This window comes from Heteronotia binoei, chromosome 19, assembly GCF_032191835.1.
Source record: "Heteronotia binoei isolate CCM8104 ecotype False Entrance Well chromosome 19, APGP_CSIRO_Hbin_v1, whole genome shotgun sequence".
Lineage (NCBI taxonomy): Eukaryota > Metazoa > Chordata > Lepidosauria > Squamata > Gekkonidae > Heteronotia > Heteronotia binoei.
The window spans coordinates 43,746,793-43,760,132 of record NC_083241.1 but is presented as its reverse complement, the minus strand read 5'-3'; the positions used below and the strand labels follow the sequence as shown (position 1 = coordinate 43,760,132).

At 48.4% G+C, this 13,340-nt stretch overlaps 1 protein-coding gene across 1 annotated transcript in view; it reads left to right on the top strand.

Annotated features, from left to right (window-relative positions):
• Window positions 1-13,340, top strand: part of ENTREP2 (endosomal transmembrane epsin interactor 2) — a 277,123-nt gene that overhangs the window by 246,499 nt on the left and 17,284 nt on the right. Inside the window, exons 6-7 of the mRNA XM_060259900.1 lie at window positions 9,958-10,118; window positions 11,480-11,615. Coding sequence (XP_060115883.1) covers window positions 9,958-10,118; window positions 11,480-11,615 — 297 coding nt within the window. The remainder of the gene's footprint in view (window positions 1-9,957; window positions 10,119-11,479; window positions 11,616-13,340) is intronic.

Genomic DNA, 13,340 nt, shown 5'->3' with positions numbered 1-13,340 from the left:
TGACAGCACTTTCGCTCCTCAAGGGCTGCTCCTGATCCACAATCAGAGGCCTCGCTCTGTAGAACAGACGGAGAAGAAAGGAATTTTCAGCTCAATAGGAATTCTGCAAGAGAAGAGAGTTAATATTTCCAAGCATGGTCTTTAGGGAGCAACTCGTTATTAAGACGGTTTCTCCCTCAGGAGCACTATCTGAGTTATTATTAATTATTATTAGAAACAGAGTTGGGTGGGACCCAAAGGGTCATCTAGTCCAACCCCCTAATGTAGGAAATTCACAGTTATCTCTCCCACACACACTCCTCCAGTGATCCCTGCTGTATGCCCAGAGGAAGGCAAAAACCCTCCAGGATCCCTGGGCCATTCTGACCTGGAGGAAAATTCCTTCTTGAACCCAAAGCAGCAATTGGCATCACCCTGGGCAGGTAAGAAAGGGCCGTGAGGCCAGAACATTGGATCATCCCTTCTTGCCCTGCCTCTCACAATCTGCCTATTGTTGTTATCGCAGGAGAACTCCCCCCCCCCTCAGATAAAGGATTTTACTTCATTAGAACATAAGAGAAGCCATGTTGGATCAGACCATTGGTCCATCCAGTCCCACACTCTGTGTCACATAAAAACATAAGAGAAGCCCTGTTGGATCAGGCCAATGGCCCATCCAGTCCCACACTCTGTGTCACATAAGAACATAAGGGAAGCCCTGCTGGATCAGGCCAATGGCCCATCCAGTCCCACACTCTGTGTCACATAAGAACATAAGGGAAGCCATGCTGGATCAGGCCAATGGCCCATCCATCCAACACTTTGTGTCACATAAGAACATAAGAGAAGCCCTGTTGGATCAGGCCAATGGCCCATCCAGTCGAACACTCTGTGTCACAAAAGAACATAAGAGAAGCCCTGTTGGATCAGGCCAATGGCCCATCCAGTCCCACACTCTGTGTCACATAAGAACATAAGGGAAGCCATGTTGGATCAGGCCAATGGCCCATCCATCCAACACTTTGTGTCACATAAGAACATAAGAGAAGCCCTGTTGGATCAGGCCAATGGCCCCTCCAGTCGAACACTCTGTGTCACAAAAGAACATAAGAGAAGCCCTGTTGGATCAGGCCAATGGCCCATCCAGTCCCACACTCTGTGTCACATAAGAACATAAGGGAAGCCCTGCTGGATCAGGCCAATGGCCCATCCATCCAACACTTTGTGTCACATAAGAACATAAGAGAAGCCCTGTTGGATCAGGCAATGGCCCCTCCAGTCCAACACTTTGTGTCACATAAGAACATAAGAGAAGCCCTGCTGGATCTGGCCAATGGCCCATCCAGTCCAACACTTTGTGTCACATAAGGACATAAGAGAAGCCCTGTTGGCTCAGGCCAATGGCCCATCCAGTTCCACGCTCTGTGTCATGCAGCGGCCAAAACTCAGGTGCCATCAGGAGGTCCATCAGTGGGGCCAGAACTCCAGAAGCCCTCCCACTGTTGCCCCCCCCAAGCACCAAGAAGACAGAGCATCACTGCCCCCAGACAGAAGAACATAAGAGAAGCCATGTTGGATCAGGCCAGTGGCCCATCCAGTCCAACACTTTGTGTCACATAAGAACATAAGAGAAGCCCTGTTGGATCAGGCCAATGGCCCATCCAGTTCCACGCTCTGTGTCATGCAGCGGCCAAAACTCAGGTGCCATCAGGAGGTCCATCAGTGGGGCCAGAACTCCAGAAGCCCTCCCACTGTTGCCCCCCCCCAAGCACCAAGAAGACAGAGCATCACTGCCCCCAGACAGAAGAACATAAGAGAAGCCATGTTGGATCAGGCCAATGGCCCATCCAGTCCTACACTCTGTGTCGCACAGCTGCCAAAACCGCAGGTGCCATCAGGAAGCCCTCCAGTGGACCCAGAACTTCAAAAGCTCTCCCACTGTTGCCCCTCAAGCACCAGAAAGACAGAACATCACTGTCCCAGACACAAGAACATAAGAGAAGCCATGTTGTATCAGGCCAGTGGCTCATCCAGTTCCTCTGCGTCACACGGTGGCCAAAAACCAGGAGCCATTAGGAGGCTCACCAGCAGGGCCAGATCTCCAGAAGCCCTCCCACTTTTGCCCCCAAGCAGCAGAAAGACAGAACACCAGTGTCCCAGACACAAGAACATAAAAGAAGCCATGCTGGATCAGGCCAGTGGCCCATCCAGTCCAACACTCTGTGTCATACATGGGCCAAAACTCAGGTGCCATCAGGAGGTCCACCAACTGGGCCAGAACTCCAGAAGCACTCCCACTGTTGCCCACCCCCCAAGAACCAAGGATACAAATCATGACAGCCCCAGACATAAGAACATAAGAGAATCCATGTTGGATCAGACTAATGGCCCGTCCAGTCCAACACTCTGTGTCAAGCAGAGGCCAAAACCCAGGGGCCATCAGGAGGTCCACCAGCAGGCCTGGAATTCTAGTAGACCTTCCACTTCAAGTTATCCTGAGCTCTCTTTTGGAGCACTTATTATCCTTTTGCTTTTTGCTTGCAAATCAAAATGGGAAATGCTAGTCAACTTAAACTGGCAAAGCAGGGTTACCTAACCACCAGGTGGGAACTGGATATCTTTAGCCCTCCCCTGGGGGGTTGGCAGCCCTCTGTTCTGGGCTGTGCCCTTCTGCCTCTTTCTGATCCATGATCTCCCACAAAGGTGTTCCCCGTGGCATCTCCCAGCCCTCCGTGTCTCTTCTTGATCACTGTCCCCGTCCCAGCAGTGGGCTGTGTACTTTGAAGCAACTTGTTCTTTATATATATAGTTAAGGGAAGTATTTAACAACCCTACATGGGAACCCCACCATTTAATTACTGCTCCTGTCAGCCAGAGCAATAATTCACAGAGGGCAGCTGTTTCGAGGAAGTGTGTTTCAAGAAATGGGCCTTTCTCCCCCCACCTGGTTTTGCCAACATTCTATTTCAAAGCTCTTATATCAGCCAGGTTTGATCTTTTCCAAGCCCATGGAAAATGGGCCCACTTCTGTGCAACTGGGTTTCAGCCAGGGTCTGGCTGAACCCAGGAAGATGCCGTTTAAGCCGTAAGACCCGCGGTGTGTTGATTTTCCACTCTAAGAACAGAAGAGAAGCCCTGTTGGATCAGGCTAGTTTCCCATCCAGTCTGTGGGAAACTGGGCTCTGTGTCACACAGTGGCCAAAGAACCCAGGTGCCATCAGGAGGTTCACAAGTGGGGCTAGAAGCCTTTCCACTTTGCCCCTCCCCTCCCCGCCCCAAGCACCAAGAATACAGAGCATCACTTGCCCCAGACATAAGAACACAAGAGAAGCCATCTTGGATCAGGCCAATGGCCCATCCAGTCCAACACTCTGTGTCACACAGTGGCCAAAAAAACCAGGTGCCATCAGGAGGTCCATCAGTGGGGCCAGGACACTAGAAGCCCTCCCACTGTGGCCCTGCCCAACACCACAAATACAGAGCATCACTGCCCCAGAAAGAGAGTCCCAACCATATGCTGTGGCTAAGAGCCACAGATGGATCTCTGCTCCAGTTGTTTATCCAATCCCCTCTTGAAGCTGACTATGCTTGCAGCTGCCACCACCTCCTGGCAGTGAATTCCACGTGTTAGTCACCCTTTGGGTGAAGAAAGACTTCCTTTTATCCATTCTAACTCGGATACTTAGCAAGACTTCTCTGACTGGCAGCAGCTTTCCGGGGTCTCAGTTCGAGGTTTTTCACGTCCCCTGAGCCTCTTAACTGGCTGTTCCAGGGATCAAACCTGTGTATTTTTTTTGTGCACAAAGCAAATGCTCTACCACTGAGCCATAGTTCTGCTGGCACAGCTGAGACTGGCAGAAAGCAAAGATGGTTCCCAGTTGCATGTGAATCAGACTTGACCGCCTGCCAGGGATTTCCTTCTAGCTTATCCAGGACAACGGGGTGAAATTGGGTAGAATGCAGGACCTCCAGTGGGGATACATAAATCCTTTTCCAGTTCCTGAAACCTCTTGTAGTAGCCTGAGCCGGTCGTAAATCACATTTGGGTTTTTCATTCTTCCTTTTCATAGTAGGCTACGCAAACACTCGCTATGCGCCTTTATCTCACACAGTTAATGTTTTGTTGACAAGATCAAGGTGATCTTCTGTTTTAATTTCAAATACCGCAGTCCTTTTTTTCCAGCAGTATAAATCCACAGATAGCTGTCAAGGCCGTTACTAACCTTTTAGACGGAGGGTCACGGATTTTGGGTGTCAAATGAAACGTTTATGGCAGAGCTGCACGCTGAGGGGATTGAACGTAGAGACAGAATGCTCACCAATATTTTAAAATTGTGCAAGGAAGGTTTACACACTGCAGGATCTGTTACCTGGTGAGGTTTTCTCTGGTCCTCATTAAGAAATAACTCCCTGAGCGAAGATAGTGAAGCATTTATGGGGATAATTAATATTACCCGTTTGCACCACGGCAGGTTCAGAACAGATAAATGGAAACATTGTCCCACACCACGGCCTAGTTAACTTGTGGAACTCACTGCCACATGATCTGCTGAGGACCCCACTGCTTTAGATGGCTTTAAGGAAGTTCTGGATACATTCAGAGGGGATAACTCTGTGAGTGACTTAAGTAGGCATGAGAACAAAACAGAATACTGGTAGTGGGGAGGACTTTTGTGCTGCCCTGTGAGAATTTTGGAGCCAGTTTGGTGTAGTGGTTAAGTGTGCGGGCTCTTATCTGGGAGAACCGGGTTTGATTCTCCACTCCTCCACTTGCAGCTGCTGGAATGGCCTTGGGTTAGCCATGGCTTTTGCAAGAGTTGTCCTTGAAAGGGCAGCTGCTGTGAGAGCTCTCTCAACCCCACCCACCTCACAAGGTGTCTGTTGTGGGGGGAGAAGATATAGGAGATTGTAAGCCGCGCTGAGTCTCTGATACAGAGAGAAGGATGGGGTATAAATCTGCAGTCTTCTTCTTCTTCCCAGAGTCATTTGGCTAGCCAGCATCAGAGAATCAAAGTGAGGAAAATCCGGGGGGGGGGGATATTTACAGAGGAGAAGGATCCAGTGACATTAGCAATGTTAGCTAAATGAACCTGGCTCAAAGAGGCAGTAATAGAAGAAGAAGAATTGCAGATTTATACCCCGCCATTCTCTCTGAATCAGAGACTGAGAGCGGCTTACAATCTCCTATATCTTCTCCCCCCCACGACAGACACTCTGTGAGGTGGGTGGGACTGAGAGGGCTCTCACAGCAGCTGCCCTTTCAATGACAACTCCTGCAAGAGCTCTGGCTGACCCAAGGCCATTCCAGCAGCTGCAAGTGGAGGAGTAGGGAATCCAACCCGATTTTCCCAGATAAGAGTCTGCACACTTAAGAGCTCTGGCTGACCCAAGGCCATTCCAGCAGGTGCAAGTGGAGGAGTGGGGAATCAAACCCGGTTCTCCCAGATAAGAGTCCATGCACTTAACCACTACACCAAACTGGTTCTCAGTATACCTGATTTGGCACAGTGGTTAACGGGCTGGTGGGATTAGATGCATTATTGATCTGATCCAGAAGGCTCTTGAATTGCAGCCTACATCCCTGAAGCCTGTTGTGGTTTCTGTAGAGGCATGAGCCAACTTCTTATGCCTGTAACCCCCATTCAAAAATCTTTCCCAGGATGAAACTGAAGACTTCCAACTCTTTATACAATTTATTCCTCCTCCCCTTCCAACCTTCACCCGTTCCCAGTTTTCCTTCCAACTAGTCCATGGTTTCTTCAGTGGTCCTTACTGTGGGATGCTGGGAAAAGTCTGAGACCGATTTCCCACCACCCTTATGCCGCTCTCACCGTCCTCTTCTCCGCGGGGCTTCAGTTGGATTTCACACGATCTTTCCCCGGGGCTGCAACTCACTCACCCTCTTTCACACAGCAAACAAGATCCTCTAAAAACCAGTTTCTGTTTGCAATGCAAAAAAAGGCAAAGCTTGTTGCAGCCCGGGGGCAGATAGTGTGAAATCCGACCGAAGCCCCGCAGAGAGAAGAGGAGCGCGAGAGCGGCGGCGTAAGGCGAGTGGGAAATGGGTCTCAGGACTTCTTCAGCTTGGCAAGTCAGAGGGGAAGGAGGCCGGACTATACAAGTCAAATGCCCACCTTTTGAGCTGAGACACCAATCACAAGAATTCTTTCTATCTTCCAACTTTCTGTAAGCCGGAGTTTTGTTTGCTCAATAATTTGCACCGAGATAGAGCCTCTCCTTTTTTCCCCCTTGTTGTGCCGGTATCTGTAATGTGGTATATATATATTTTAATGTAGAAAACCGAGGACCTGATGCACAATAGTAGCGAGCAATTTAATTTCACTGAGCTGGAAAGAGAAATGCAATTGTGGGCTGCAGATGGAAGTTCTTTCTCCTCACTCTTCACTCAATCTTATAGTAGATTTTCTTTTGAACGGCGGCACATAATTTTCCCAGAAGGAAGGTAACAGTGACCTCAAACCAACCCTTTTCTTTTTTCAAAGCATCCAGCGCTTTTGCCTCAGTATAATTTAAGGTTTCTGTGCCAGAGCCAAGGAGCTGAGCGATAAGGGAATTCTCTGCGCAGGTCTGAAGTGGAAATCCCAGCAGGATGGGAAATGCTCTCAGACAGACCTCGAGGCCATGTTCTCGGGAGGACAAGAGAACAAAGTAAGCCGAGGGAACGGACTTGCGAGATAACGGGAAATGGGCAAGTTGCAAGATACAGGCGAACGGTCTGGGGTTTTTTTTCCCCCCGCCGATCAGTTGTCATTTGCTGTGCCAAAACCCGGGTCAGGTATCAAAAGAGACCTGCGGAGATTAATGAGACAGTTCTTTCATCAGCAAGTGAACTAATTATTTACGTTTATCCATTTAGTCTTTAATTGAAGTTATTTACAGTATATAGTGCATTTTGCCCCCCCCCCCAGCTAGAAAGTGTGCAAAGATGAAATTAATAAATGCATAGGATTCCTTCTGGGGATTGGAATCCACCCCCATTCCCAGCATGGCAGTTCACTCAATTCCCCAAAAAGCTGTTCCTGGGGAAAGAGGAGAGCGGAGACTTGTCTTGATGGATCTCTCTCTCTCTCTCTCTCTCTCTCTCTCATTGTCTATTAGTCAATTGAGATAGTTTCCAATAACATTTCCCCCCTCCTTGTTCACCTTTGTAATCAGAGGTATCCAAACCCGGGTCAGGTATCAAAAGAGACCTGCGGAGATTAATGAGACAGTTCTTTCATCAGCAAGTGAACTAATTATTTACGTTTATCCATTTAGTCTTTAATTGAAGTTATTTACAGTATATAGTGCATTTTGCCCCCCCCCCCCCCCCAGCTAGAAAGTGTGCAAAGATGAAATTAATAAATGCATAGGATTCCTTCTGGGGATTGGAATCCACCCCCATTCCCAGCATGGCAGTTCACTCAATTCCCCAAAAAGCTGTTCCTGGGGAAAGAGGAGAGCGGAGACTTGTCTTGATGGATCTCTCTCTCTCTCTCTCTCTCTCATTGTCTATTAGTCAATTGAGATAGTTTCCAATAACATTTTCCCCCTCCTTGTTCACCTTTGTAATCAGAGGTATCACATGCAGCTGTGTGGCTCTGATCATTTTGGGTGTGTGTATGTGTGTTTTAAGTGCAATCCATTCTGACTTAATGGTGACCCTATTAATTAATATTTTCCAAAGCGTCCTTACCCTTAACAGTCTTGCAGACCGAGAGCCTTTCCTTGATGGGAGTCTGTCCATCTTGTGTGTTGCGTCTTCCCCTTTTCCTGCTGCCTTCCGCTTTTCCTAGCATAATTATCTGTTCCAGTCAATCTTGCTTTCTCATCATGTGATCAAGCTGTAACATAAGCAAAGTATTTTTGACGTATTACCGCAGTAATCCTTGAAGAAGTCTGACGAAAACTCATGCTGAAATGAATATCGGTAGCCTTGAAGGTGCCCCTGGGCTTTTGTTTTAAGAACATCAGAGAAGCCATGTTGGATCAGGCCAATGGCCATCCAGTCAAACACTCTGTGTCACAGAAGGACATAAGAGAAGCCATGTTGGATCAGGCCAGTGGCCCATCCAGTCCAACACTCTGTGTCACATAAGAACATAAGAGAAGCCCTGTTGGATCAGGCCAATGGCCCATTCAGTCCAACACTCTGTGTCACATAAGCACATAAGAGAAGCCCTGTTGGATCAGGCCAATGGCCCATCCAGTCCAACACTCTGTGTCACATAAGAACATAAGAGAAGCCATGTTGGACCAGGCCAATGGCCCATCCAGTCCAACACTCTGTGTCACATAAGAACATAAGAGAAGCCCTGTTGGATCAGGCCAATGGCCCCTCCAGTCCAACACTCTGTGTCACATAAGAACATAAGAGAAGCCCTGTTGGATCAGGCCAATGGCCCATCCAGTCCAACACTCTGTGTCACATAAGAACATAAGAGAAGCCCTGTTGGATCAGGCCAGTGGCCCCTCCAGTCCAACACTCTGTGTCACATAAGAACATAAGAGAAGCCATGTTGGATCAGGCCACTGGCCCATCCAGTCCAACACTCTATATCACATAAGAACATAAGAGAAGCCATGTTGGATCAGGCCAATGGCCCATCCAGTCCAACACTCTGTGTCACATAAGAACATAAGAGAAGCCATGTTGGATCAGGCCAGTGGCCCATCCAGTCCAACACTCTATATCACATAAGAACATAAGAGAAGCCATGTTGGATCAGGCCAATGGCCCATCCAGTCCAACACTCTGTGTCACATAAAGACATAAGAAAAGCCGTGTTGGATCAGGCCAATGGCCCATCCAGTCCAACACTCTGTGTCACATAAAGACATAAGAAAAGCCGTGTTGGATCAGGCCAATGGCCCATCCAGTCCAACACTATGTGTCACATAAAGAAATAAGAAAAGCCGTGTTGGATCAGGCCAATGGCCCATCCAGTCCAACACTATGTGTCACATAAAGACATAAGAAAAGCCGTGTTGGATCAGGCCAATGGCCCATCCAGTCCAACACTATGTGTCACATAAAGACATAAGAAAAGCCGTGTTGGATCAGGCCAATGGCCCATCCAGTCCAACACTATGTGTCACATAAAGACATAAGAAAAGCCGTGTTGGATCAGGCCAATGGCCCATGCAGTCCAACACTCTGTGTCACATAAAGACATAAGAAAAGCCGTGTTGGATCAGGCCAATGGCCCATCCAGTCCAACATTCTGTGTCACATAAGGACATAAGAGAAGCCGTGTTGGATCAGGCCAATGGCCCATCCAGTCCAACACTCTGTGTCACACAGTGGCCAAAAAAATAAGGAGGTTCACAAGTGGAGCTAGAAGCCCTTCCGCTTTGCCCCCCCTCCCCCAAGCACCAAGAATACTGAGCATCAGTGCCCCAGACATTTCCAATAATATGCTGTGGCTAATAGCCACTGATGGACCTCTGCTCCATATTTTTATCCAATTCCCTCTTGAAGCTGGCTGTGCTTGTAGCCGCCACCATCTCCTGTGGCAGTGAATTCCACAAGTTAATCACCCTTTGGGTGAAGAAGGACTTCCTTTTATCCGTTCTAACCTGACTGCTCAGCAATTTTATTGAATGCCCATGAGTTCTTGTATTGTGAGGAAGGGAGAAAAGTACTTCTTTCTCTGCCTTCTCCATCCCATACATAATCTTGTCAACCTCTCTTATGTCACCCCGCAGTCAACAGTTGAACGTTTCTCCAAGCTAAAGAGCCCCAGGCATTGTAACCTTTCTTCATAGGGAAAGTGTTCCAAACCTTTAACCATTCTGGTTGCCCTTTTCTGGACTTTTCCCTTCATTTGTAACCAGCATGATCCTAGAAATAACGTTTCCTCTTTTGTTTTTGTCTTATGGCAAATGTTCGTTTGACTGCTGTTTGGAAACTTGCCCGAACCCACTGGGGAATGCTTCTCACTCATCTGTGATCTCTCTCTTGTTTCTCTTACCCAGTTCATGCCTCAGAGGCTGCAGTCCACGAACACCGACTGCATGACGTCCCATGGAACGATCCTGCACCAGTCCCTGGATTTTGACGAGTTTATCCCCCCTATCCCGCCTCCCCCTTACTACCCGCCTGAATACACCTGCACACCCGTGATTGAAGCACAAAGGTGATTCTTTTTAACCTGCACACTCTTGCTGACGTATCAGGTTGGAATAAGATGATGCTAATCCAAAGAGCTGGTTTGGTGTAGTGGTGAAGTGTGTGGACTCTTCTCTGGGAGAACCGGGTTTGATTCCCCACTCTGCCACTTGCAGTTGCTGGAATGGCCTTGGGTCGGCCATAGCTCTTGCAAGAGTTGTCCTTGAAAGGGCAGTTGCTGTAAAAAGCTGTCTCTGCTCCACCCACCACACAGGGTGTCTGTTTTGGAGGAAGAAGATAAAGGAGATTGTAAGCCGCTCTGAGACTCTCGATTCAGAGAGAAGGGTGGGGTATAAATCTACAGTCTTCTCCTGGTGTCTTGTTGCTGTTTGGAATTTTCAAAAGGGCTCTTCTCATCTGGTATAAGAGCTGCGGGCAGTGTTGCTTTTTAATAAAGATGACCCAGGCTGCAATCACGCTCATTAAATAATGCACTTTCAGTCCACTTTCAATGTACCTTCCAATTGGATTTTACTGTGTAAACTGGTAAATTCCGGTAGGAAAGTGCATTGAAAGTGGATTGAAGGTGCGTTATTTAGTGCGTTGTGATTGTAGCCCCAACGTGACTTTTTTTGGTCTCTGTTGGTTTCTCTCCAGCTCCCTCTGCTGGATTTTGAATAGCCCGTTGCTCCTTTTGGAGTTCCTTTTGTGCGATTTTTGCACCATTTGTAGGTAATTGACACGCAAAGGATGTTTAAAGATTCGCATACGGGTTTTGTAAGGTGCGGGGTGGGGGGTGGGGAGGGGGGGACTGCCGCAAGAAAACAGAGTGCTGCAAAAATTAAAGTAGTATGGACAGATTTCCCACAAGGGGACAAAGAAATCAGAAAGGGGGTGGGGGGATTCAGACTGAGCCATCTAAGTGTCAGAAACTGAGCTTTACCTTGTGTTTAAGGATAGCAGCATGCCAACGTGACATTACAGCTGTGCTGTAAATCAGGGGTGGCCAAACTGTGGCTTGGGAAACACATGTCGCTCTTTCAGACATATTGTGTGACTCTTAAAGCCTCCATGACCGCATTGGCCAGCTTGGAGAAGGCATTTAAAGTTAACGTTGCTTTCTTTCCACCTCTCCCTCCCTCCTCTCTCTCTCCCCATCTATTTGCCTTCCTTTTTTTCCTTCCTTCCTTCCTACCTACTCTCAAACATCTGACATTCATGTCTTGCAGCTCTCAGGCATCTGACATTTATTCTATACGGCTCTTATATTAAGCACGTTTGGCCGCCCCTGCTGTAAATCAAAAAGCATGGCATTTCATTCTGTCAAATTCGTTATCGGCGGCTTTATGAATCCCTACTAATTGTGACCTTCCTTATTATTTTTTTTAGAGGGCTGCACCTGGACTTCCCTCACTCGCCCTTCAGCACTTTGTATGAAGTTGCCATTAACAGCCCCGGAATCGTCTACCCAGCTGAGCTGCCTCCTCCGTACGAAGCCGTAATTGGACAGGCACCTGCTCACCAGGTACGGGGGACTTTCAAATCAGCTCGAACCGAGATGTTCCGACCGCGAATGTAATGGATTTATTCATCTCCTTGTGAACCTGTCCCCTCGTTTCCGACCTTAACAATTTCAGCCTTTTCTTTGATGCCACCTGAGTGAGAAAATTACAATTTTTTCTCCCCCAAAACTTGAGCTTTCTCATATTTGAAGGAGAGGAATGAAGTGCCTTAAAGGCAGAGTGCACCTTGCACTTTCTCTGCTTTTTCTTTTCTAAAGTAAAAGCTTTGACTCATGAGCTGTTTGGCTTAGCGGTCAGAGTGCAGTGCTGTGCTGGGTCTGAGTTCGAATGCCTGATGTGCCATGGCGCTCTCAGACGAACTTAACCTGCAGGTTTGGTGTAAGGATGAAATAAGGGGAAAATGCACTCAAAGCTGTTTGGGCAGAAAGGCGGGGTTAAAATGCACTGGAGAGAGGATAAAGACCATCCTTGAGACAGAGAAGGACATAATGGAAAGCTGCGGTAGGCACATACTTATTGCCCTTGACGGAATCCCTCAATATAAAAAGAGAAGAGGTTGGATTTATACCCTGCCCTTCACTACCTGAAGGACTCTCAGAGTGGCTTACAATTTCTTTTCTCTTTCCCTCCCCACAACAGGCACCCTGTGAGGCAGGTGGAGCTGAGAGAGCTCTGACAGAAACTGCTCTTGAGAGAACAGCTCTGAGAGAGTTATGACTGACCCAAGGTCACTTCAGCAGGTGCATGTGGACGAGATGTGGGGAATCAAACCTGGTTCTCCCAGATAAGAGTCCATGCGCTTAACTGGTTTGGTGTAGTGCTTAACAGTGTTCCCTCTAAGCCAAGTTAGTGTGAGCTAGCTCACAAGTTTTAGCCTCCAGCTCACACATTTTTGTTTCAGCTCAGGAAAAAATGGTCCCAGAGCAAACTAACTGAGGCAATAGCTCACAACTTTAAGGCCAGTAGCTCACAAAGTAGAATTTTTGCTCACAAGACTCTGCAGCTTAGAGGGAACATTGGTGGTTAAGTGTGTGGACTCTTATCTGGGAGAACCGGGTTGGATTCCCCACTCCTCCACTTGCAGCTGCTGTAATGGCCTTGGGTCAGCCATAGCTCTCTTATCTGGGAGAACCGGGTTGGATTCCCCACTCCTCCACTTGCAGCTGCTGGAATGGCCTTGGGTCAGCCATAGCTCTCTTATCTGGGAGAACCGGGTTGGATTCCCCACTCCTCCACTTGCAGCTGCTGTAATGGCCTTGGGTCAGCCAGAGCTCTCTTATCTGGGAGAACCGGGTTGGATTCCCCACTCCTCCACTTGCAGCTGCTGGAATGGCCTTGGGTCAGCCATAGCTCTCTTATCTGGGAGAACCGGGTTGGATTCCCCACTCCTCCACTTGCAGCTGCTGGAATGGCCTTGGGTCAGCCAGAGCTCTCTTATCTGGGAGAACCGGGTTGGATTCCCCACTCCTCCACTTGCAGCTGCTGGAATGGCCTTGGGTCAGCCAGAGCTCTCTTATCTGGGAGAACCGGGTTTGATTCCCCACTCCTCCACTTGCAGCTGCTGTAATGGCCTTGGGTCAGCCAGAGCTCTCTTATCTGGGAGAACCGGGTTGGATTCCCCACTCCTCCACTTGCACCTGCTGGAATGGCCTTGGGTCGGCCAGAGCTCTCTTATCTGGGAGAACCGGGTTTGATTCCCCACTCCTCCACTTGCACCTGCTGGAATG